The sequence below is a fragment of the Peromyscus californicus genome, unplaced genomic scaffold (genome assembly GCF_007827085.1).
Source record: "Peromyscus californicus insignis strain IS unplaced genomic scaffold, ASM782708v3 Scaffold_11__1_contigs__length_118956290, whole genome shotgun sequence".
NCBI lineage: Eukaryota > Metazoa > Chordata > Mammalia > Rodentia > Cricetidae > Peromyscus > Peromyscus californicus.
Genome location: NW_026294402.1, coordinates 39,277,041 through 39,302,752, shown reverse-complemented (window position 1 = coordinate 39,302,752; position 25,712 = coordinate 39,277,041). Strand labels below are relative to the sequence as shown.

Sequence of the window (25,712 nt, the reverse complement as noted above, 5' to 3'; positions counted from 1 at the left end):
ACGATGTCTATGTGCACGTAGCACACATACATACTTACAGCTCACACCCGCCGACGAACAAAAAGTTAAAGTTTAAAAGTCAATGAGATACAGCAGTGAAGAGTCCAACACCGGAGTAGACTCTTCTGGCAGGAAAGTTTTGAATTGTGCAATTAAATAAGAGTCTTGGTCCACTCTATGGATCTTCTTAGAGTCTCTCTTCAGAATGGGAACTCCGTGATACAATGGAACATTCTGGCTCAGGATTTGGCCTCCAGGTTTCACATCCACCCACCCCCACCCCCTCCACCCACCCCCACACACATACACATGGGGGGCTGTGCAACTTTCCATTCCCAAGCACCATTGCCTGACTCAGGAGCTGCAGACAGTTAAAATGTCCCCAAGTAGCCTGAAGTGACAGGTCACAGAGGGAAAATAAAGCACTTTATAAATTTACATTTTGTAACAGTTTTAAGAGCCCAATGCATAAAACTCAGGTGATAGAACCACAATGAAAGACTTACATCTCTTTCCAGACAATGCTATAATGCCATGTGGTTTGAGCCTACGGAGCAGCAAAAAGGGAGGAAAAAAAGTATGAGAATGGCACCTCAGATGATATTAAAACAGTAAGTCAAACAAAAAGCCTTTATCTTACATTCATGCGTAAAGAAGGTAGGATTCTGTAGACTGCCTTATCGTCCTTAGGATCAAAAAGCTATAGCAGCGCAAACCTCGGCAAAAGGCTGAGGAGGGACACTGAGGGCAGCCTGGGCCTGGGATGCCACCACCAACCCACGGAGCAAATAAATTACTGCCTTACTCCCTTACAATGAAGGACTTCCATGGTCTGTCCTTTAAAAGAGAAAGGGCCATTTCAAAACAGGGTACACAAGTGTGTGTGTGTGTGTGTGTGTGTGTGTGTGTGTGTGTGTGTGTGTTCATCAGGCATCGGTCACCTAACCCATCAATGTCTGAACTAGACAATGCCTCACAACACACTTGCAAGAAAATCCTAAGACACCAAAACTGGCCCCTCATTTTCACGGGGTAATGGTTTAAATGGGTTCTTGTAACCCCTCTGTCAGAGGCCCACAGCATGCCCCCTCATAACTGGATCACTCTCTTCAGATCTGCAAGAGCCCAGTTATTTGTGCCTGGTACCGGAATGCTTTCTGCTCTGTTGATCTGTCAGAAAGGGTCTCACTGGAGTGGCCACAGACAGACACATCTTTAACAAGTACCCAAAGAACCATGGGGTCTAGCCACCAGAGATGTAAAAGGCCAGTTCTTCCTCTTCCACGGGCTTCCATGACCAGAGCTAAATCACAGTGCTTATCAGCTCATCAGATTCATGAATCAGCAGGCTAGATTAACAAATCTTTAAAGCAGAGTTAATGATCCCAGTTTCAAAAATAAGATCTTGGTGGTAAGTAGAATGGCTTTTATAAGATACATAACATATAACACTAATATGGAGCCCTCCCAAGCCACTTTAGGAAGAACCATGAAGAAGATCACCATGTTGAAACAACCAGGGCTGGGGGAAGGGTCACTTGCGACTCTCACAATCGAAGTGAGCCCTGTTACTCTATAGAGAGGGATGTTTGCACACACGCTCTCAGTCCTTCCTGATACATCAGGTACGTCTTAATGGTTTATAGAAAACCCATTATAAATTAAAATTTTACATAAGTTGCTACAAGGAGAGTAGAGGAGTGGGTTGCAAGAGAAGGGAGATGTCCTGTGCAACCTCACTTCCTCATCTCCGGGGCTGAGGAAAGCAGCTTGCAGATAGAACTGCATGCCCACCACTGGTGCAGCTCAGAACTAGCAAAGGTTCTGAACAACAACACAAGAAAAGTGGTAAGACTTACAGCAAAGGACTACAAAACGTCTTTCAGAAGTCGCCCCTAGAAACCTTCTTCGTAAGAGGCATTTCTGGCCTCTGACTTGAAAAACCACGGAGGAAACCACAAATTAGTCAGCTGCAGGAACGCAAAAGAGCAGACTCTTCGGCCCAAAGTGTACCTAGCAAGAAAAATGAGGAAGACTCTTCTACCTCAAAACTTGCTTCCTTAACTGTAAATTGACAATAACACTTTAATATTTAAAAGGCCCCGTCAAAGCAAGCCTACAACTTGTGAGCCTACTGAGTCTAAAGAAATCGGGGCCAAATACCCCAAGTCACCCAAACACAACTGACGACGACCATTAAACCATGTAGGGCATACTGAGTTCTCCCAACAGAAAACATGCGTGAAGAAGCAAAGGTTACCCATCCCAAACAGGTGTGTTGTTCATTGGCACATCATCAGGAAGCTACAAGCTCCACATCATTAAAAAGTACAATCTTGGCATCAGCAGAGTGACAGGCATTTAGTGTTCCCCTTCAGGCAACTGGAAGAAAACACGAGCTACGTTCAAGAGCAAAGGGAAACCAAGGGGTGTGTTTCTGTTCAAGACGAGAACTTCTTTGTTCAGTCAGAGTGTGTTAAGAAGGGAAGGCATGAGTCCCTTCTGGAAGTTTCTGAACAGTTTATAAATACAAAGCAAACACTTCTTCAATAAATAAATGGTCCTTAACGTCTTCACCGATGACCTTCGGAATCTTCTGTCACTGCTTCCCCGCCAGTGGCACTCCTGGCCAGAGGAATGGGATGTTTCCTGTGGTTAGGTAACACTGCTTCCATCACACACACACTTCATCAGTACGTGTCTTCATAGTCTGAATCCTAAAGGGGCAAGAATAGCAGATGTTTGTGCACTACAATGCCACAGTCAGATGTAGGCAAAGACCATGTGTCTGGGGTCTCCAAATGAACCTACCTAGCTTGGGGTAACAATAGTGGGATATCCCTGATAGCACCTAAGTTCCATGCAGCATCACAGGACCGCAATACAATGCGTCTAGCGGACTGATTACTGCTTTGAAGCCCTAATGGTTCTCTTTTCCTTTATGACTGTACTTTAGAACCTAAACACACCAGAAAAGATGCTTGCCTATAGCAGAACGTGCAGGGCTGAGGTTAGGAGCTCGTTTACCTCGTTCCAACCTTTCTAGCTAAAGGACACTGAGACCCTGCATAGTTATTTAACTTCTCTGTGACAGCTTCAGCATCTCTGAAATGGAGATAATAAAAACATACCTCACAGAACTACATGAAACAACAGTTTTTCAACACTCTGACCAGCACTCTGTAACATACTTTTGAGTGCAGCTCTTCTTCTCCTTTTTTTTGTTTTGTTTTGTTTTGTTTTGTTGGTGTTTCAAGACAGGGTTATATAGCCTTGGCTGTCCTGGAACTCGCTCTGTAGACCAGGCTGGCCTCCAACTTAGACAGATCTGCCTGCCTCTGCCTCCAAAGTACTGGAATTAAAGGTGTGCGCCACCAGACCCAGCTTTCCTCTACTGCCCTTACGCCTTCATCTACAGCTATGTTCTTCTGTGACACCTCCTATATAAACTCAGTAATTCTCTCCTCTCTCTCTCTTGCAGCATCAATTTTCCTTCTCCACTGGATCACCCACAACAGCATAGAAATGTGCTCTGTTTTGCCCATCATAGAAAGCAACTCAACACGCAGCATCCTCTACCCACTGCCCTATTTCTCTGCATCCTGCCTTAGAAAAGCTATCTGCACTCACTTCCTCCAACGTATCTTTGTGACGATTCTTGCCCCTTCCACAGCGCCCTCACTATCCCAGTGGAGCTACTTTTGCCAAGATCACCAGTAACCTCCACATCACCAAAACAACAGTGAACTCCCAGTTCCTTGAAAAATTCTTCCCCATCTCCCAAGATACCAAACTCTCTTGGTGGTCTCCCAACTTCAAAGGTCATCCCTTTTCATCCTCTTTTGCTAATTCCTCTTTGCCTTTCTAATCTAAAAGCCTTGGAGAGCTCCAGGCTCAGTCCTTTAACCTCTCCTACATACATACACATCGATTTTCTTGATATCTTCATCAATCTCTATCTCCTAATGGCTTCTAGGTCGTATCTCCAGACTAGGCCTCTGTTCTGAAAACATGTCCACTGCACATCTCAAACTTAATATGTTCAAATTCAACTCCTGATTTTACTCTTAAATCTTGCTCTGGGGCTGGAGAAATGACTCAGTAGTTAAGAGCATCCTCTGCCCTTCCAGAAGACTTGGGTTTGATTCCCAGCACTCCCAGGGTGGCTCACAACCATCTGTAACTCAATTTCCAGGGTATCTGACGTCCTCTTCTGACCTCCACGAGCACTGCATGGGCAGGGTGCACAGGCACACATGCAGGCAGACACACACACACACCTAAAACAAAAATCTTAAGGTTTAATTAAAACATTTTCAATCTTGCTCTAGAAAATGTCAGTTCTATTCTACTAGTTGCCCAAGACCTCTGGAATGATCCTTACTTCTTCTCATTTTTTTTAAACAAATGCCAGTAAATTCTTCTGACTTTACTTTCAAGCCAGAATAGAGACTACAACCGCTTCTCACCACCTCTACCACGGATTTCTCTCACTTGGATTCTGGCTGATGCCCACTGACTAGCTCTCTGACCCTGCTGTGGCCGCCGACCACCATTCTCACCACACAAACTAGACTGACACTTTGAAACCACGCATCAGTCCACAGCGCTTCTCTTCGAGTCCCCTCTAATGCACTCCACTTCATTTAGAGTCCAGGTGACCAAACCCTCTACAAGATCTAGACGCTGCGTTAACCCTTTGACTCCAGCAGCCTCCGTTCTTGCCCTCCTTTCTTGCCTTCCACATTCCCCCCTTGCTGTTCCTAGACATGCAGGTCGTGCCCTCTCCTCTGAGCCTTTGCACCCACAATCTCTTCCAGAAGCTCTCCCCCCGAGGAAGCTGTGTGGCTAGCTGTTGACTTCTCTCAGGAACGCTCTCAAATGCCATCTTACTGAGGCTGCTCGTAAGCATCCTATCGAACACCACAGTCCTTTGGCCATCTCTCCTTTCTCTGCTTTCTTTCTGCAATATTTGCTGGAATTAAATATTGCCCGATATACTGAATATTTTACTCATTTTCAAAAAACTATCAGTGTTTATGCCCCAATTTAAGACAAGATGCTATTTCAACTGCATGTTAGAGAATGTGAGTGAGTTTTTCAGGGAGAGAACATTCTCCTTGAAGAGCAGGAATTTTTATCTTTTCACCTCTATTTTCTAAGCACCTAGAATGGTACACATGGCATTGTTTACGGCAGATGCCAGTAAACAATCATTAAACAGCCGGGCAGTGGTGGCGCATGCCTTTAATCCCAGCACTCGGGAGGCAGAGCCAGGCGGATCTCTGTGAGTTCGAGGCCAGCCTGGGCTACCAAGTGAGTTCCAGGAAAAGGCGCAAAGCTACACAGAGAAACCCTGTCTCGAAAAACCAAAAAAAAAAAAAAAAAAAAAAAAAAATCATTAAACAAATTAATGCAAGAAATGTGGATAATAACTCTCTTCCTTTGTGTTATCAAAGTATTCAAACCCTGGAGAGTTGAGACAAGGTCCTTCTTCATAAACTTACAACTTTTTCTCATCTCACACAAGAGCCTCAAGCTCACAGAAGTCACAGTAATGAGAGGCCCGGTGAGCGAGATGGGACTGCACTCGTCTGGTGGAGTACTGAGCTCGGCAGTGAGGACAGACAGGACTCAGGGATGGGTGCGCTTCACACCCGATCACAAGGGGACAGAGAAGACTCAGGGATGGGTGCGCTTCACACCCGATCACAAGCTGATTCTGAGGCGTCTCCAGCTGCACCACATCAGAGTCTTCCCCGCTCCTCAGATCCCAGGACAGCCACAGAGAAGCCTGAGTCATTGTGTGTGCTCAGAGAGGGACTAGGCCTTTAGAGATTTAAACCAAGATGAAGACCTGCCAATACAGTGTTTCTTGGTGATAAAAGACACCAATCAAATCACCTAAAGGCTGTACATCCCGACTTCATGTAAAATACCAGGGTTCATCAGAGAAGTTCAATTCAGGGTTCTGAGTCCAGAAACTTGAAACCCCCTTATAAAAATTCAATAGGGCTTTTTGGATTTTTTTGTTTGTTTGTTTGTTTGTTTATCAGTCGGTAGCTTACACTGCCCCCTTTTCTACACCCATGAAACAGAAAATAAAATCACGGAGCGATGAGATGGCTCAGTGGGTACAGGAGCTTGCTGTCAAGCCTGATGATGTGAGTTGGATCCCTGGGACCCACATGGTAAAAGGAGAGAATGAACCCCCAAAAGTTGTCCTCTGACCTCCATGCACTCACTGTAGCATGAATAAACAAATGTAATTTTTAAAATGAGGACTGGAGAGATGGCTGAGCAGTTAAGAGCACTTGCTGCTCTTACAGAGGACCTGGGTTTTGTTCCAAGCTCCCATATGATGGGTCACAAGCATCTGTAAGTCCAGCTGCAGGCAGTCAAACACCCTCTTCTGACCCCTGCAGACACCAGGCACATTGGTGGTACACAGACATACATGCACACATAATACTCTTATACTTTAAAAAAAAATCTAAATTTTATTTTTCAAAAATAAAAAATCAAGTTGAGAATTGGTAGGGGTTGCCAGAGACCCTGGTTCATACTTTCCTGTGCTGGCTGGCATGTTTCTGTTTGTCTTGGAGCAAAGGATCCTTCAAATAGGCAGGAAGAGGAGCAAACACCAAACAAAAGAAACAGGGCACTTACCAGACACTCGGCACAGCGGACACAAAGCCTTGTCATGCAGTCATTGTTGTCCTCCTGGTCAGTGCTGTGGAATGAACACAAAGCAAAACTCAGCTGTCACTGTTCTTAGCAGGGGACAATTCCAAGCTCAGGTACTGAAATCACATGATTGGTTTTATAGCCAACCCTTAAACAGAGTCCTTAGGAATAAGTAAGAAATAAATGTGCATGAGACATGTATCAGAACACCCAGCAAGTGCTAGAGAAGTAGCAGCTAGTCACCATCATTCACTCAGAAAAGTACCGAACACCAGCCATGGCTGGAGCGCCATGCTAGGGTGCAAACAGAGGTAAAGAGAACCTGGTCTGTTGATGAGCTCCCAATCCCATGCCAGTGAGAACTGTAAGAACTAATGTGTACTATAATACAATACCATAATGTTCTAACAGGGTGGAACTGCTATGCAGCACAGGGTAGAGAGGGACCAGCTGTCTGTTCAGGACTCAAGGAGTATGATGAGAAGGAGACATTACGGTTTGGTCCTGGAGGGTAAGAAAGCTTCCAGACAAATGAGAGAGGGAAGGGGGTGATTCCAAGAATGTTGGGGTCAGGAGAAAAAAAATGGATGGATGAATAGATGGATGGACAAGTGCAGCAGGCCACAGGAAAATGTAATGGAATCCAGCTACTATGGCAAAAGCTACTACTTGGAAAAGTCAAGGACTTTTCTGAAGGTCAAGCCATGGCTTAAGAAGTCTTCATGATATTTTTAGCTTTTGTATATATATTAGCTAGTTCCTACAGTGATTTTCTTATATGCTATGTGTGCTTCCAAGAACTCCTAACAGTGTATTTACCTAAAATACCTATCAAGCATCCAAGGCCAAATGATCTCCTGAACTAAGGTAACACCCTTATGGAAACAACACCTGTCTCCTAGGTCAGGAGGATAGCTTTATTTCTTGTGCAATTTAAGCTGAGACCCTCCTTCCTTATACAGCCTTACTAACATTATAGACTCCTAACATCTTACTTGACCACTTCTAGGGATGTAGACTGAGCACATAAATCCCCCTTTTTTGATATACTAACCAATTGTTAGCTCACAGTTGACCTCCTCCTTTACTACTTCCCTTTTGGGTTGTAAAAGAAAGCCTGATTTATTTCCCTGAGGAAAACTCTTATCTGCCTTTATGACCCTGTAAGAATTCAAACCTGGTGACCTTGCTTGGCCAGAGGATTGCTATTGCTTGGTTTTATAACTGAATACCAGAGAGATGAGGGAGTGGAGAGGGATAAGGAGACTTAGAAGAGGATTTGGGGGAGAACTTGAGGACGAGACAGAGAAGAGAAAAGAAAATGGAAGAACTAGATGGGGAAGAACTAGATTGAAGGTCTAGAAGAAAGTACTAGAGGAACAAGATGGAAGATGAGGAAGAGCCAGATGGGGAAAAACAAGATTAGGAAAAACAAGATGAGAAAGGAGATGGGAGAGGAGCTAAGATGGGAAGGAACTAGATGGATGAGAACCTAGACAGGGCAGAACTAAGATGAGAGAATTAAGATAGAACTTAGAGGGGACAGCAGATAAATGTAGAGAGAAATCAGGCAAGAAAGGAGCTAGGCATGAGAGCAGAATAGAAGCTGTGAGGAGAGAGAACTGACTCAGAATAATAAAGTGTATGGACTAAGGAGTTCCGTGTACATAGATTCATTTCCTATCATCAAATATTAATTATCAGCTGGTTGTAGATTCTTCCCAGACCCTGGGAAGGGACTATCAAGGGGCTGAACCCTTATAGTTCCCATTAGACAGGTAGAGACAGACAGACATGTACATACACACAACTTACTATAGTATATCTAGGAGAAAAAAAAATAAGATGACTATAGAGTGAGTGAGAACAAATGATGGAAACAATGTGACCTAGGAACAGACCACAGAGGGTTTTATATACCGTGCTTAGAAACAGACACTGGTATTTTTGCCAGTAATTCTTTCCATGTGTTTGTGTGTGTGTGTGTGTGTGTGTGTGTGTGTGTGTGTGTGTGTGTGTGTGTGTGTTACAGATTCCTTGAAAAGGGAAGTCTTTCTCCAGTAAATAAATAAACACACAGACAGAGAGAAAACTTCAGAACTTCCCAAGGTAAGACTCCCTAATCCATAGGTTAAGAGTTCTTTCACAGACAACAGAAACATCACAGAATTTTTTTTTCGAGTTGTTTTGTTTTGTTGAGATAGGGTCTCACTATGTATCCTTGGCTGGCCTAGAACTCATTATGTAAATCAGGCTGAACTTGAACTCACGGAAACCTGCCTGCCTCTGTTTCCTGAGTGCTGGGATTAAAGGTGCTTGCTTCATGCCGGCTACGGAGCTTTAATGTACATTTTAGTTCCTTTTAAAAAGTAAATCTGTTCCTGGGAAACTACTGGATGGTGCTTGCCCCCTGGCAGAATGGTGATTAATAAATGCTTTTGATAACTGTGGTGGTTTGAATAAGAATGAATATATGGATAAGGCTCACATATTTGAATGCTTAGTCACCAGAAAGTGGAACTCTTTGATAGGATTAGAAGGATTAGGAGGTGTGGCCTTGTTGGTTGAAGTATGTCACTGGGATGGGATTTAAGGTTTCCAAAGCCCATGCAAGGCCCAGTGTCTCTGTGTCTGTGTCTGTCTGTCTGTCTGTCTGTCTCTCTCTCTCTCTCTCTCTCTCTCCAGATCAGGATGTAGCTCTCAGCTCCTTCTCCAGCACCGTGCTTACTGCCATGTTCCTACCACGATAATAAAGGACCAAGCCTCTGAAACTGTAAGCTAGCCCCCAACGAAATGATTATGAGAGTTGCCTTGGTCACGGTGTCTCTTCACAGCACTAGAACTGTGACTAAGACAGTAACTACACCCATTTGGCCCTTTCAGAGTGTCTGCTGACCACGCACAGCACATCTTATTTAAATTTCGTTTGCCCTCAGGACTGTTCTCAAAGCCTCCTTCATTGCTCATGCATATTCTGTTAGGAGACATTAGCTCAGTGCCCAAAAAAAGGGGGAAAAAAATTCTGACTTGGAGTTTTATTTTAATGTTGAAAGAACGAGATATACGCTCAAAATGTCCGTGTGGAGCCACAGTACTGTACGGTGTGGTTCCTGAAGCAGAAGCTCCCTCCGTGCCCGATGCCCACAAATGTCACTCTGATCTTCCTCTGGTACCCCTCACGGATCTATTCCATTTGGAAGGACATTTCAGCACTAGAGCTAACTTCAGCCCGGGAGGAAAGGTGTGTGGATGCGGAGTGCAGGTGCTGCCCCAGCTCAGGGCTGTGAAAAGGAAACAGGCTCACGGTTGGGGACTCCAGTGGGACTTACTCGTCGGAAACTTCAATGGAAGACTTCTTATAGCCAGACCTGCTCCTCTTCTTCACCCCCGCCGCTTTCCTTCCCATCCTCACCAGCAGCAGGATGACCACCACGGCCGAGGGGATGAAGACGAGGATGGAGAGAAGGGCCACAGAGGAAAGCATGGTGCCGAAACCTGTCGGAAACACGGGGAGAGGCTGTGCCCATGCAGCCTTACTTCAGATCAGGCCCAGGCTTCAGATCCCTGCCTTCGCTCAGGCTTCTAACCACAAAAGGAATAAATGCATCACAGAAAACAAAAAGAAATACAAGAAGCATAAACATATACACATAACTCCATCGCCTAGGAGTTCTTCTTTCCAGGAGCACATATGAGGCAGGATGCATATTTGTAAGAGCAGAAGTCCTATTTTTCACACTATTTTGGCTTAACACATGATAGATATATTTTGATGTGACTAAAAAGGTCTTGATTATAAAGGTCTTTTCAGCCAGAAGGCAAAGGCAGGCGATCTCCATGAGTTCAAGGCCAGCCTCATAGTTTACAAAGTAAGTTCTAGAAAAGCCAGAGCTACATAGTGAGGCTCTGTCCAAACAAACAAACAAAAATACAATACATAGTATTCTGAATCAATTAGCAAATCAATCCTCTAACTTTGAACATTCAAGTTATTTCAAATTCTTTGACTCCACAAATCATATTAAAATGACCACTCTTGTATATAAATTCTAGTGTTTAGCTCTGTCTCTTGAGATGAAATTTTAAAGTAGAATTGTAGGGAATATATGTTTAAGGGAATATAATTTTAGGAAATATGACTTCTACTACTAAACTGCCTTCAGAAAAATGAACTCTACTCCTGCCAGGGATATGATTATGTAAATGTGGAGTGAGTTATTGCCAAACCAGATGACAATTATGACAAAGAAAAAGGTGGGGGAGGGGAGAGGGGACGAGGGGAGAAAATCAAGGCAGGAAGAGGAGAGAGAGGAGGAAGGGAAGCCCCAAAAAACGATAAGGCAGTTACAATGACTCAGAATGTGTCTCTGTGTCTTTGGTTCAAATTCAGTTTCAAGTGCAAATAAGCACGTACTAGTCACCACAGGGACATTTTGAAAAAAGGCATTCTCAGCCTCATCTCCACAGGAGAAGGAAACTGCTGCTCTTTGTAGCCTGAAAGAAATGTAATGCTGCCCACTCCTAGAGGGAGCACCTTTGCACCAACAGTCTCCTAACCGAAGCCTGAACCTGACCGGACAACTGGAATGACTCCTCATCACTCACAATCGCCCTTCATGAACCTGGGGGATTCTCAGCATTCCACAAGACATTCGGTCACCTGAAGACAACATGAAAGAGACAATGCAGAAACTATGACAACGTTGGAAGAGAGTATTCAGTTTTCAAAATCAAAACTGAGAGAGCTCGGCCGGTAAAGGCTCTTCCCACCGACTCCTACAAGTTGTCTTCTGACCTCCAGACACACACTGTAACATGCATGCCTACACACTAACACACATACAAAATAAATTAATGGTTTAAAATTTAATCTTTTTTTTTTTTTTTTTTTTTTGGTTTTTCGAGACAGGGTTTCTCTGTGTAGTTTTGGTGCCTTTCCTGGAACTCACTCTGTAGCCCAGGCTGGCCTCGAACTCACAGAGATCCGCCTGCCTCTGCCTCCCAAGTGCTGGGATTTAAAGGCGTGCACCACCACTGCCTGGCTAAAATTTAATCTTAACAGGCATATGAAGACAACAACTTTGACACAGTGATCCAGATCCTCTAAGCCAACTGGTAAGTCCCAGAGGAGTCACAGCACGGCAGGAGCCTGGCAGTGAGCAACTTACCCCTTTCTGTGACCGTGAGCTCTGTCAGGGGGATATTGTGGTACACGTCTGGAGGGTTCTTCACAGCACAGCTGAACGTCCCATTGTCCTTTAGAGTGGGTTTGCTGATGCTGATGGATGCATCCCCTTTGTACACATTTCCAACCCAGGAAATCCGGTCTCGGAATGTGCCCGCTGTAGTTGGGTACTGGAAAGACTGATAGTGAAAGATCTGAAAAAGCAATAACACAAGAGAAAAGGTTAACTTGGAAAACACAATGAAAGGAAAAGCTGAGTAGATCCAAAGTTAAAAAGAACTGTAAAACAGGGTTTTCTTTTTCCCCGGTCGGTGTTTTGTTTTGTTTTGAATGCTTTTCTCGCCTCTCTCTTAGAGAGACAAGTTAATAAAACTGATCAGAAAAAGACTGAGGAGAGTCCTGGGATCTCAACCTTTAAATCTTTTCTATGGCTGGAGAGATGGCTTCAGCGGCTCAGAGCACTGTCCTTCCAGAGGACCTGCAGTCAGTTCCCGGCACCCACATCAGGCAGTTCACAATCACCTGTAACTTCAGCTCCAGGGGATTCCACACTTCTGGCCTCTGAGGGCACCTTCACATGTTACACCACACACACACACACACACACACACACACACACACACACACACACACACACCCATGCACATATAAACACACATAAACATACACATACACCCATACACATATGCACACATACACACACATACAAACACAAACACACACACACACACACAACACACACACACACACACACACACACACACACACACACAAAGAGAGAGATCTAAACAAGAACTTTCTTCCAAATTCTCCCTAAAGCCCCCAGGTAATGACTCTCAAGCAGGGGGCACCTTCAACACTCCACAAAACATTTGACAATGGGGACAGATTCTTTTTCCCACCAAGTTTTAAATTGTATTTCTTTATTTCTAATTGACAAATAATAATTGTGTATAATATTTATGGAGCACAATGTGACTTTTCGTGTGGGGCTGAGACTTGAACTCTGGGCCTTGTGCCTCTAAGCTCTACCACTCAGCTACATCTCCCAACTATTTGTGTTTTTGAGGAACTGCCATGCCATTTTCTAAATTAGCTGTAATATTTACATTAGTAAATTTCCCTTTTCTTCAACCTGGACTAATCCTTATCGTCATTTGTCTTTTTAAGACTTATTTTTATTATTTTTTCATTACGTGTGCATGTGTGTATGTGTGTGTATGCTTGCATGTGTGTGCATGCACATGAGTGTAGGTACCCACAGAGGCCAGAGATGTCATCAAATCCCCTGGAGCTGGAGTTACAGGCCCCTGTGAGCCACCCAATATGGTACTGGGAACCAAACTCAGGTCCTCAGCAAAAGCAGTGTATACGCTTAACCTCTGAGCCATCTCTCTAGCCCCATAATTTGCCTATTTTATACTAGCTTTTTTGGTAGTCTGTGAGGTGATATCTCATTACAGTTTTATTTTTACTTCCTTTATAATTAGAGGCACTGAGATTTTTTTTCATATATCTGACCATTGATATTGCTTCTTTTGAGAAATGTCTGCTCAGATCTTCTGCCTACCGCTTAATCGGGTTATTTGTTCCCATGGTGCACTTTGGTTGTGGCAACTAGGGATGTGACTTCAGGCACCCAGTGGGTAGACGTCAAGGGCCCTGCTCAACTTCCCACGATGCATTAGACATCCCCGTAGGCTTAAATGTCAACAGTGCCAAAGTAGAGAAAACTGTACTCCAAAGTGACACCCAATGTTTGTTTTTCATGGTTGCAAATGACTTTCACTGTTTACTCACTTGGCCCTTATAACACCACCAAAGCATGTGAGGCAGGTGTAACTATTCTGAACTTACAGGAAGAGAAATGAGACCCAAATCAAAACATGAAGCAAGGTACTCCCAAGGCACACATTTAGCAAGGGACAAGAGGGAGATTTTCATTTTCCCATATCACTGGGCAGGTGTAAGACAATCCAGTCTCTCTCGGGTTGTCTCCTGTGGCAGTTAATACAAGCTAACATCAAATGCCTGAGAAGTGCACAATGAGTATCTGCTATATTAAGGCGACACTGCTTTGGACTTGTGTGATTGGACACTTGGTCACCAAAAGCACATATTTACGCCTGAAGGTGTGGCAAGCAGGTATGCCAGTCAACATGACTCTTATGCAAGACGGAAGGCTTCCCTCTTTCTTTGTTTACTTGCTACCTTCCCACTTAGGACAGCAGGCGTTTCCAACCACCGAATTGCCTAATTTTGAAGAGCAAATTCCTCAGAGAAGATGCTGAATCACTCATTGGTTAATTTCATCAAGAATTCCCTTCACAGACACTTAGCACACCTCCCATATTCCAGGTGTGCAAAGGAACGGGATACAGTGGGCGCCACACAGGCATGGCTTCTATTCTCATGGAGCTTACATGTTGGTAAATTATAGACAGTAAGAACTAATGTATATGTGACGAGTGTTCCAGAGGGGGAGATAGAAGGAGGCCTACCAAGCCAACATGATGGCGTGGGCATGTACTCCCATACTTAGGAGGACAGAGGCAGGAGGGATGCTGTGAATATCACCCCCAGCCTGGCTGATATACTAACTTCAAGAGCAGAGCAAAAGCCTGTCTCCAAAAAACAGGCCTCCTATCAATCATCAGGATAAAAGCCTTTAAAAATTCTTCATTGAGCCGGGGTGTGGTGGTGGGCAGCGCGGCGCACGCCTTTAGTTCCAGCACTCGGGAGGCAGAGCCAGGCGGATCTCTGTGAGTTCGAGGCCAGCCTGGTCTACAGAGCAAGATCAAGGACAGGCACCAAAACTACACAGAGAAACCCTGTCTCAAAAAACCAAAAAGAAAAAAAATAAAAAATAAAAATAAAATAAATTCCTCATTGACAAAACAAGGCCTGCTGTGTACCTTCCAGATTAATCTAATTCATGAATTACATGTTAAATTAGTGACCTCCCCAATCCTCGCTCCTTGGTAAGCCTGACAAACTAACCACTTCTCCACACACAACCTTGAGCTGCAAGAGTCTTAAATGCCATGGATTCCAACTCAGATGAGCTCGCTGCTTCCTGACTGGGTTCACAGAACAGTGCTCCAAGAGAAGCACCGTCTGCATATAGAGTTTCTGACCCAAGAAGCTCCCTACTGCTCACTCTGTCCTACTTTTGGACAAGGAAGCAGAGCCAAATAAGGTCAGCCACGGCCTCCTGACAAGTCAGAAGAAAGTGAACTATTTTAAATCTAAAGTGACAGGAAGCTCGACTCCAGCCTTGTCTCCTGGGCCACAGTTACCCGACCCACTCCACACCACGGCACCCAGTGACAGCTCCTGATGAACCAGGCAAAGCGGATTCACTAAGATGAAAGGCAATTTTCCTCCCAATGGAGGAGAAGAGAGAAAAGAACACTCTCTAAAATCCAGTCTGGGGAGAGCGAGACGGCTCAGTGTGTAAAGGCACTTTGCCATGTAGCCTGAAGGCCTGAGCTCACCCCCAGAATCCAAGGGGTGGAAGGAGAGAACTAGATTCTGCAACTTGTCCTCTGTCCTTCATACACCCACAGTAGCACACACACAAAAATAAATAAATAAATAAAATGTAAAGAAAACAAATCTGATTTACATATGGCTATGACATTCACATTTTTAAACATTTTTTAAAGACTAATTTATACGTATGGGTGTTTTTCCTGTATGTATGTATGTCTGTGCATTAGTGCATGCCTGGTACCCAGGGAGGTCATAACAGGGTTTCTGATTCCCCTTGGAACTGGAGTTACAGGAAGTTGTAAGCCAGCATGTGGGTGCTGGGAATTGAACCCAGGTCCTCTGGAAGAGCAGTCAATGCTCTTAACTGCTGAGCCATTTCTCCAGCCCCAACATTCAAATATATTCTTAAATAGCACCCATCCTGAACTAAGGCAACTGATGGAACTATAAAGAGAAAGGGTTTTTACAGCATTGTAATCTCTAATTAAACACCCATAATGGGACTTGAACCATAAATGTGTTTTATATGTGTGACTAAAGTATATTGCTTCTAATATTGCATGACCATCTGTCACCAATGACATCTGTCACCAAGACAAGGTGCCACCGTTTCCTTCAAAGGCAGCTACATAAATCACTGCAGACGTTTACATGACCAGAGGAGAAGCCAAGATAAATCTGCAGACTGTGGGATTCTCAGACAGACACACCCAGTGAGCAGCAGGATTGGAGCAGCTTTCAGAGAAAGGATGTCAGTGACGTGAGTGGGGAATTCCTCTAGCCCACGTCCTGGAGATGCCCTTTTTAGTATATCAGATCTAAAACGAAGCTGTAACGCCACACCGAAGGAAACAACAAGGCAACCAAATTAAACCACATTTCCTCTTGGTTTCTGATCATTTTTTTCCTTGAGATAATGTGCAAGAGTCTTACATGGCCGAGCAAAAGGCTCTGTGTGATTAAACAAATATCATACGGGGCAGAAGACTGACTCACTCCAAAGACCTATTTATTTTTATTGCTTTTTCTAAATTTAACTCTGTGTGTGTGTGTGTGTGTGTGTGTGTGTGTGTGTGTGTGTGTGTGTGTAGGGGTGTGTGGGATGTCCGTGTAGGAACTCTAGTGCTATGGTTTACACGTAGATATCAGAAGACAACTGGAGAGTTGGCTCTCTCCTTCCCCCGTGGGTTTCAGGAATCGAACTCAGGTCATCGGGCTTGCAGAGCAGGAGCCTCTGTATTCCCTGAACGAGGGCATGGGCACGGGCTTGCTTTATCTTTTTAAGGGTAGATCAAGCTGGCTTTGAGCCTGCTGTGTTGCTGAGGACGGCCTTGAATTCCTGATCTTCCAACCTCACCAATGCAGAAATTACCAGGTGTGTGCCACCATGCCAGGCACTCAAAGAAACTTTCTAGAAAGTCTACACTTACGGATTCTGTGCGACTGCTGCTGGGGGGGCGGTACGTCCAGTCTATGGTCAGTTTGTCAGTGACATCGGAAGATGACTTGAAGGTGCATTTCAACTTGATATTTTCTCCAACATATCCTCGGACGTGGGCATCGGCACTGATCTCCAAAGAAAGGACGGTAGGCACACCTAATGGAGGCAAGCCCAAACACTTACAATGCAGTTGTTTTGGTGGTTTATGCAAATGTGAGTGAACACTATAGATGCTTTGTATCACTCTCAGGGATCTCTCAAAAGCCAGGGTCCTCAATGTATTTTCAGACAAATCCATGAGGAACAAGGAGCTAAGTCCCATTAATCTTTAATAACATTTATCATTTTATAGTCTCAAATCATAGTAAATAGTTGAGCAAAAATTAAAAACCTAATCACACTAGCATTTTTCCAAACACAGGCTTGTCGTTAAATTAAATACAAACGAGGAAGGTTGCCCATAATAACTAACAGGCAACGCTACCCACTCCTTCTCATTCTGTGCCCTCCCCAACACCCCCTCACACACACATGCTCCAGGAATACAGCAGCTTTTATGAGGTCTAAGAGACTCAAGCAGTGGTGGCACATGCCTTTAATCCCAGCATTCTGGAGGCAGAGGCAGAGACAGAGGCAATCAGATCTCTGTGAGTTCAAGGCCAGCCTGGTCTACAGAGGGAGTTCCAGGACGGCCAAGAACAGCTAAGGCTATACAGAGAAATTCTGTCTCGAAAAAAGAAAAAACCAAAAAAGAGAGAGAGAGACTCAAACCAAACGCAATATGATCACAGCACGATGAAGCTACTAGTGTTTCAACCAGTAGCAAAAGGAGGATAGAAAACACAAATAGGAAATTTATGTTTTAAACTATCTTAAAGGGTTATATCTAGTCTTCTCCTCCTCCCCCTCTTCTTTTTTAAAAATTATTTTTATTCTTTTTAATTGTGTGTGTGTGTGTGTGTGTGTGTGTGTGTGTGTGTTCATCCACACAAGTGCTAGTGCCAATGGAGACAAGAGGCCTTATCCCCTAGAGCTAGAGTTTTGAGAGCCATGTGATGTGGGTAAGAGGAACTGAACTCTGGTCTTCTGGAAGAACAGTAAGTGCTCTAAACTGCTGATCCTTCTCTCTAACACCTCTTCCTCCTCCTCTTTTTCCTCTCCTTCCTCTCCTCCTCCTTTTTCTTGAGACAGGGCTTTGCTATGTTGCCAAGTCTGGCCTAAATTCACAGTCTTCCTAACTAAGTCTTCTAAGACCTAGGATTACAGGCATGTACCACCACACCCAGCTGTGCTTCCTCTCAAAGCTGGGTAGTGAATCATACACCTATTAAAAGTAAATTATGGAGGGCTGACTGGAGGTGTAGTTCAAGGGCAGAGCACCTGCCTTAACTTGGAAGGCCCCAGATTCTATACTTAGCATCAAAAAAAAAAAAGAAAAGAAAAGAAAGAAAGAAAAGAAAAGAAAAAGAAAAAGGATGTAAATTATGGAGAGGAAAAATATAATTGAATGTGTTCTACAATGTAAAAGTAAGATATCATTTTTAAAGCCTGCAGAGTGTGGTCTTTCCAAAACCATTCATTCCAACTTTGACACTCCATCTCTCCGAAAGAAAGAAAGAAAGAAAGAAAGAAAGAAAGAAAGAAAGAAAGAAAGAAAGAAGAAAGAAAGAAAGAAAGAAAGAAAGAAAGAAAGAGGGGGCAGGGAAGAAGGAAGGAAGGAAGGAAGGAAGGAAGGAAGGAAGGAAGGAAGGAAGGAAGGAAGGAAGGAAGACAAAAACCAAAAACCGGGCACTTTCTTCCAACCATGTGCTGTTGGGAAAGCAGTGAATAAGAATCCGTCTCCCACTGGAGAGCACTGTTTAGAAGTTAAAACACTATCCTCTGGTTTTCCTGCTTCCTTCTCTACCTCACTAATCCAAGGTTCTTCTGTAGCCAAGGACATAGAGCATAGCAAAATTTCAGAAAAGAGTAAATCCACACCCTGCCTCAAAATCCAGTCTTTCTGGCAAGGCAGGATGGTGTAATGATTGAACACAAAGATGCCTAAGCCAGAAGATCTGAGTTCAAACTCCAGCCCTATCTCTGGCTCTGAGCAGCTCAGCAAGTTACCTTACTCCTTCAGTTTGCTCATCCTGGCAGAAATGGGGCTTCCCTCTAGGTCCCTGTGAGGACTACATGGGTTAAAACACGTACACCACCCAGAAGGCCTACCTACCTTGAGCAAACGCCCCACGCCTGCTGATATCGCCTCCTCTTTCTCCCACAGGCTCTCGACCTTTCCTACTGCTGGCGTATCTGAGTCACTGTCCCAGTACCTTTACCTCTGCCGGCTTTGAATCATTTTCTCACACCTCTCTGAACAATCTAGTCTGGTCACATTCCTCCCGAAAGGAGGAGACCAAGACAGAGCTTGCTAGTAAGGCCTTTAGTAAGAATCCGACCTATCTCAAACATGATGGCCAACTGGTTCCCTGAACAGCATCCTTTCTGACTGCCACGCTAAACTTGCCATTTCTTGCGTGCCTTTGCAAACGCTCATTCCTCTGCCAGAAAAAGCCTTCATTCTCAAGCCTTCATTCACTCCTGACCCATGAACGTGAAGAAAAAACCCTATTCAGCACTGGAGAGCCAGGTCTAAAACCCGAAAGGTAGAATGAACCCACAAATTACACAGGTTCCTCATCCTATGTTTTTATCCTAAAACCTAAGTACAATATAGAGCTTGGAGGGGTAATTTAGAGTCAGCCAGAACTGCATCAAGCTCTAGCCCACCTGCCTTCGGGCTGTGAGGCCTAGGTCAAAGTTCCCTAACCTGCTCAGGCTTCAACTGTTCCATTGGTGAATGGAAAGAATAACCTCCTAGGATCACTGTGAACATCCAATACACTTTAAACACATACAGGCCTGGATACAGCTCAGTGGTGGAGTGTGTGAGCCTGTGTTCTCTCCCTAGTACCACAATAAATAAGCAAGCAAACAAATACATAAATACACAGAGGATGTTTCGTAGAGTCTTCAAGATAAAAATTTTTAACAAATATCAACTATTAGTATTAAAGTGGACACCACACATACTAAAAATTCTGAACTAATTCCCTGCTGGGCTGTGAATTAAAATCTAAACAGGAATAGTCTGTCTCAGACACCTGCCAACTACCCATCCTAACCCGTTCACTATGCCTGGACTGACCAGTCATTTTCCAAAGATATTATGTCTTTTCATGTCTCTATGCTTTTCTTTGAATATATCTTTGTCTGGAAGGATCTCCCCATTCCCACCATCCTGCCAGAGTTGCTCCCCACCACACCCCAACATTCACAAACATTCACCACCAGCTCAAATACCAGCCCATACCTCCACCACCAGCTCGAATACCAGCCCACACCTTCACCACCAGCTCGAATACCAGCCCACACCTTCACCACCAGCTCGAATACCAGCCCACTTTCTGATGCCCAAATTCCCTGAAGTTCTTTGCTCTTCCTCTGAAGTTCCTTCCCATAATACAATACTACCCAAGCACATACGCCATGACCACACCTGATTTATAAAAGTCCTTTCCTCCACAAACTACAAGCACTATCAGGGCAAAGATTCTGAGGGAAGAAGGCAGGCAGGGAGAAACTGGGAGATCACCATGATTACTAGTGTTAGAACATGTGTTCACTGCTCACTCACTCTCTCCCTATCACCTTCCTTATGGAATTCTCAACAACTCTGTCGATACGTCTGACTGTATCCATTCAGGAAAAGATCAGTTCTTGCTAATCACTTCTAGACTGGGCTGGTGTACTAAAGGAGGAAAAAAGGATCACCCGAATGTATAGACAGTTCCCATAAGAAATTAGCATGAGAAGGAAGGAAGGGGTCAAGAATGACTCTCAGTTTCTACTTAGAAAAGCCACTCAAAGAGGGAGAGTAGGCTTGTGGGGCGGGGGGCATGAATCTGATTCTGGGGAAGTTCAGATGTCTTTGATACCTAAGGGATAATGTCTAAAAAGAACCGTACGTCAGGGGTCAGCAATCTACGACCCATGACTCAAGTGGGAGCAAATGGCTCTTGTGAGAAGGGAGCAAACTCATAATAATTAGCAGTGACCCTGCTCTCAGCTCTGCAGGTAACCCAGATTGTCCAAACCAATCCATCTCCAGTGGTCTTCCAGCAAACAGCTAAAACATTTCAACATCTTCACGTAAACAAAGTTTTATTAGAATACAACAACATTAGTTTGTTTGTGGCTGCTTTTGCACACTTGGCAGAGACAGGAGATGCAGGAGAGAGCAGGTGCGTCAACAGGCTGAAATGTTCACTCATTCCATTATTGGGAATGGTTGCTAACACCTACTTTAGAGCAAAGACAAGGTCTGGGTTAGAGATGGAAATCAGAACCTCTGTAGTTCCTCCAGCTAGCTCTCCAGAGTTCTAGTCTCTCTTCCTCTCTTCCTCCCCACTCTCTCCATCTCTTCCTTCCCCCTCCTTCCCTCCCTCCCTCCCTCTCTCTATCCCTTTCTCCAACCCTTCTCTTCAGTCCTCTTCCCTCTCCATATTTCTATCAACTCCCTTCTTTAAAATCTTTCTAATCCTATGTTACATACATTCAAATTTCCCCCATTTTAGCATAACATCCTTTCAGATTTAATTTTTGTTTTATTTGTTTTGTTTCTTGAGATCATGCTATGTAGCCAAGGCTAGACTGGTCTCCAACACCTGATCCTCCTGCCTCAGCATCTCAAGTGATGAGATCACCATGCCCTGATTTGATATTTATTTTGGCCAAATAAAAACCATAAAAAATTTTAAAAACCAATTAATGGAGGTGAGAAAAGAAAATCACATTCTAACACAAATAATTTTACAGCTGGTAGAAATTAAATATGACAAAACATAGCTCCTAATTTTATACATCCCATTTTACAAAATGTAAATCTCTCCATCTTGAATTTACATAGTACTTGAACTTACATGAAAAGAGAAAAGTATAATACTGGGCTGGTTCTCTACCATTATTGCTTCCTCATCATCCCTCTCCTTCTTCTCTTGTTTTTTTTTTTTTCAGACAGGATCTCATGTTTCTCAGGTTAGATTCACATTCACTACATAGCTGAGGATGACCCTGAACTTCTTATCTTCCTTCCTTCACGTTCCTAGTGCTAGAATTACAGACATGTGCCACCATACCCTGTTTCTGCAATACTAGGGATTGAATCCAAGGTTTCATCCAAGCTAGGCAAACACTCTACCAACTGAGCTATATCCCCAAGCCCCTAGTCTATCATTACTATATACTTAGCCAACTGAAATAAGCAGGATCAGACTTACAACTTCAGGCCGATTCAAACAAGATAACAATTTAAGGGGTTCTATCTTTGAAGAGGGATAGCAAATAAACACTTGTGGGGAAGCAAATTCTATCACCTAAGATTCAAAAGAGACACAGCAAACAAAAACCAAAACAAAAAACAGATGACGCACTGAAAGCATGCTAAGTGAAAACAGCTAGTCACAAAGGGGCACACCTGGTTTACGGTGTTTGAAATGCCCAGGACAGACAGAGGCATAAGTAAAGACAGTAAATTGGTGGTTTCCAGAGCCTGTGGAAGGTAGGAATGAGTGTGGGATTTTTCTTTAGGGTGATGAAAATATTCTAAAATTGGTTGTAATGACTGCATAAATTAGTGCATACTAAAAATTATTGAACTGTATATTTAATGAATGAATAAGCATGTGAGTGAGCTACATACCAACAAATCTGTGCTTTTTTTAAAAAAACTTTATTTTTATTTTATGTGTTTGAGTGTTTTGCCTGCATGTATGCCTGTGCAGAATTTGCATGTCTGGTGTCCTTGGAGGCCAGAGAGGGCATCTGATTTCCTGGGATTGGAGTTATAAAGCGCTGTGAGCCACCATCTGGATACTGGTAATCAAACCAGTCTGTGGAAGAGCAACAAGTGCCCTTAACTTCTGAACCATCTCCCCAGCCCCCTTGGTTGGATGGTTGGTTGGCTGACTGGTTTTTAAGGCAAAATATAAATCTATTCAAGAAGACTTGGAGGATTGGCTGAGGAACACAAATCTATTCAAGAAGTACCCAGAGATCAATAACTTAAAAACTATTATTAGAGCGTGTGCACACATGTGGAGGTTAGAGGCAACTCTGTTGAGTTGGGTCTCTCCTTCTACCTGTATGTAGGTTCTGGAGTTGGAACCATGTCCTCAGGATTACGTGGCAAGCACCTTAATCCACCAATTCATCTCACCAGTACCCCCCACAAATTAACTTACGTTGAACCATTTGCTCTGCTAGATGTGACATCTGCTCTTCTAGGTTTACAGAAAGACCACCATTTCTAGAATTTTTTTTCTTTTTCTTTTTTTTTTTTTTCTTTTTTTTGATTTTTCGAGACAGGGTTTCTCTGTGTAGCTTTGCGCCTTTCCTGGGACTCACTTGGTAGCCCAGGCTGGCCTCGAACTCACAGAGATCCGCCTGGCTCTGCCTCCCGAGTGCTGGGATTAAAGGCGTGCGCCACCACCGCCCGGCAGAAATTTTTTTCTTAATGGGACAATATTTGAACATTTCTCCCCAACACCCATGTTGTGTGAAAACGAGAGAGAGAGAGAGAGAGAGAGAGAGAGAGAGAGAGAGAGAGAGAGAGAGAGAGGGAGGGAGAGGAGTTTATGGGAAGTGACAGTAGGTAAGACTCCATTGTAAAAAGAACTCAGATGAAAATCTGGACACTTATGATGACACAGGTAGCTGGGAGGGAGCAGGGAGTGTGCTGGCAGTGTGCAGATTAGTCACCAGATAAGTAAAAAACCTCACTTTACCTGATGAGACTCCACCACCTAAATGTGTTCATATTTATACAACTACTAAAGATCCCTTTCAGAAATGACCATATTTTCAGGGAAATGTTACAACAACTCATTCTAATGCTAGCTATACTAGCATTTTATTTCTTAGGAAGACACAAACAGACACAGAAAAAAATAATCAGGAAATATTTGCACCTCAAAATGGAGTTAATTAGTTTGGATTCAATTTTAGAAATTTGGAATAGCATGAAAGCAAAATAATCCAAACTTTACAATATTGTCATTATGTCAACACTGTGCTGCTGACAACAGTCAAAAATTAGACTTTCAAAAGAACCCCCGTGTCTTTTACACTTTAGAATGTTCATAAAGTGCTAAGGTAGTTGCCTTTTCTTCAACAATATGCCTGCTCTAAGAAAAATCACACCATAACCCTTCTCGAAAATGTTTTATTTCATAGCCCCTGAAATAAAATGACCAAATCATGATTTTCTTTTCCTTTCTCCCCTCCCCCCGCCCCTTTCTTTCTCTTTTTTTTTTTTCCCAGCCTCTGGTCATGACTGTGTCTCTCAAACTATCTGGGACAAACAGAATCGCCCATCTCTGACTAGGGTGCCACAGGAGTACAGAGTCCTGGCAGACAATCACTGATAAGCTCGGACACGAACAGTGCGCGTCCGCAAAGCCTGAGCTCGCTGTGGTTTCATCCGGTCGTGGCATCACCCAGGGAGAGTCAAGTCACACGGGTGGTCCGGCTCCGAGAGCTCCGAGACCGACCAGGGACCAGCTCTCCGCAGGGGGTGGTACCAGCCCGGGAAAACCATCCTCCCACATCCCCTCCCTTCCCAGAAACCGAGCGGGGGGTTTCTGAGACCCCTCAACCCGGAACCGGAAGAGCGACCATCTTTCCTGACCCCCCCCCAGGCCGGAAGTGGAGCCCAGCCAGCTGGCGGACTCACCTTGGACAAACAAAATGCTCAGCAGTGGAAAGAGAGCGCAGCCACGGCCTCCTGCTGCTCCTCTTGGCTGCTGCATCCCGACAGCTCCTCCGACACCTGCACACCTTGTTTACAACTCCCGGGGACCACGCAGGTGGTACCGGAAGTGACGTCATCGCGGAGACAATGAAATGGCCATCCGGATTTACCTCAGGGACACGGTTTGCTACCAGAATCCTACCTGGTTTCCCTGATCAGCAATTCTTGGGCTCTTAAGAAGGCTCTTATTGCTCTCTTCTGCTTCAAATTGGCTACGGACTTTGGGGAAACAATTATATTTTCATGGAATTCTGCATGACCAGGCTTGATCCTCTGACTGTAATCCAGAAGCTCTATCTCTATAGAGTGTCTAAATTGAACCTTCACAATAGATTCTCATATGAAGTTCAGGGAGACATAGGCAAGCGTACAGGGTCAAATAAATAAATCTTTATTGGGCTCTGCCTCATCGTTCTTGTTCCTTTTAATGTAGCCATTACATCATCCAGAATTGGATGCTTATTAAATGACTGCAGTGACAGTGATGATGAATCACTACAGCGTGTATTCGAGGTGAAGGGGAACTAGGGTATGTGTATCAATCGTCCCAAAAGTAAGGATATTATCAAAATATTTGACGTGAAATGAGATGGTCCGACATCCTCTGAAAACAGACGGTACAGGACCGTGCTTGACTGATGTAGTCACCCAGTTCTCCTGGAACCGCTGTGGTCGATGACAGCTGAAGGGAAGCAAAAGCCTCAGCTTTTGGAAATATTTCCTAGCTGTGACATTCTCACAGTATACTTTACTAGACTCAAAAGTTGGTGGTTCTCTCTATGAAGAGAATAAGAGTGGAAAAACGAGTATCCGTGCCTCCAAAGTCCCGCAAACTAAGCCAGGCAGGGTGGCAAGTCTGTAGACCCAGCATCTGCAACACTGAGGCAGGGGGACCAAGATCAACGTGTGCTTCAGAGTAAGACCCTGGTAAGGTTTAGGATTAGATTCAAGAAATGAGTCTTCCAAATGTGTGGGATCATTTTGCCCATTTCCCAGCTCTCCAAAACAACATGAGAAACCTATAGAAATCATATATATCTACTAGAAATTAA

General features: G+C 44.0%; 1 protein-coding gene across 1 annotated transcript; it reads right to left on the bottom strand.

Moving 5' to 3' along the window:
* Positions 1-1,412: 1,412 nt before the first annotated feature.
* Positions 1,413-25,712, bottom strand: Mpzl3 (myelin protein zero like 3). Its single transcript, XM_052758667.1, has 6 exons — positions 24,583-25,712; positions 16,798-16,964; positions 11,856-12,066; positions 10,017-10,182; positions 6,670-6,733; positions 1,413-2,717 (listed from the first exon to the last, which is right to left on the bottom strand). The coding sequence occupies exons 1-6, from the start codon at positions 24,656-24,658 to the stop codon at positions 2,691-2,693; spliced, it is 711 nt and encodes a 236-aa protein (XP_052614627.1). The 5' UTR covers positions 24,659-25,712; the 3' UTR covers positions 1,413-2,690.

Coding starts and splice junctions, on each gene's coding strand:
- Mpzl3 (XM_052758667.1), bottom strand. CDS start 24,658: ATGCAGCAGCCAAGAGGAGCAGCAGGAGGCCGTGGCTGCGCTCTCTTT. Junction 16,965..24,582: donor GAGCATTTTGTTTGTCCAAG/GTGAGTCCGCCA, acceptor TGCCTCCATTAG/GTGTGCCTACCGTCCTTTCT. Junction 2,718..6,669: donor TCCGCTGTGCCGAGTGTCTG/GTAAGTGCCCTG, acceptor TTGCCCCTTTAG/GATTCAGACTATGAAGACAC.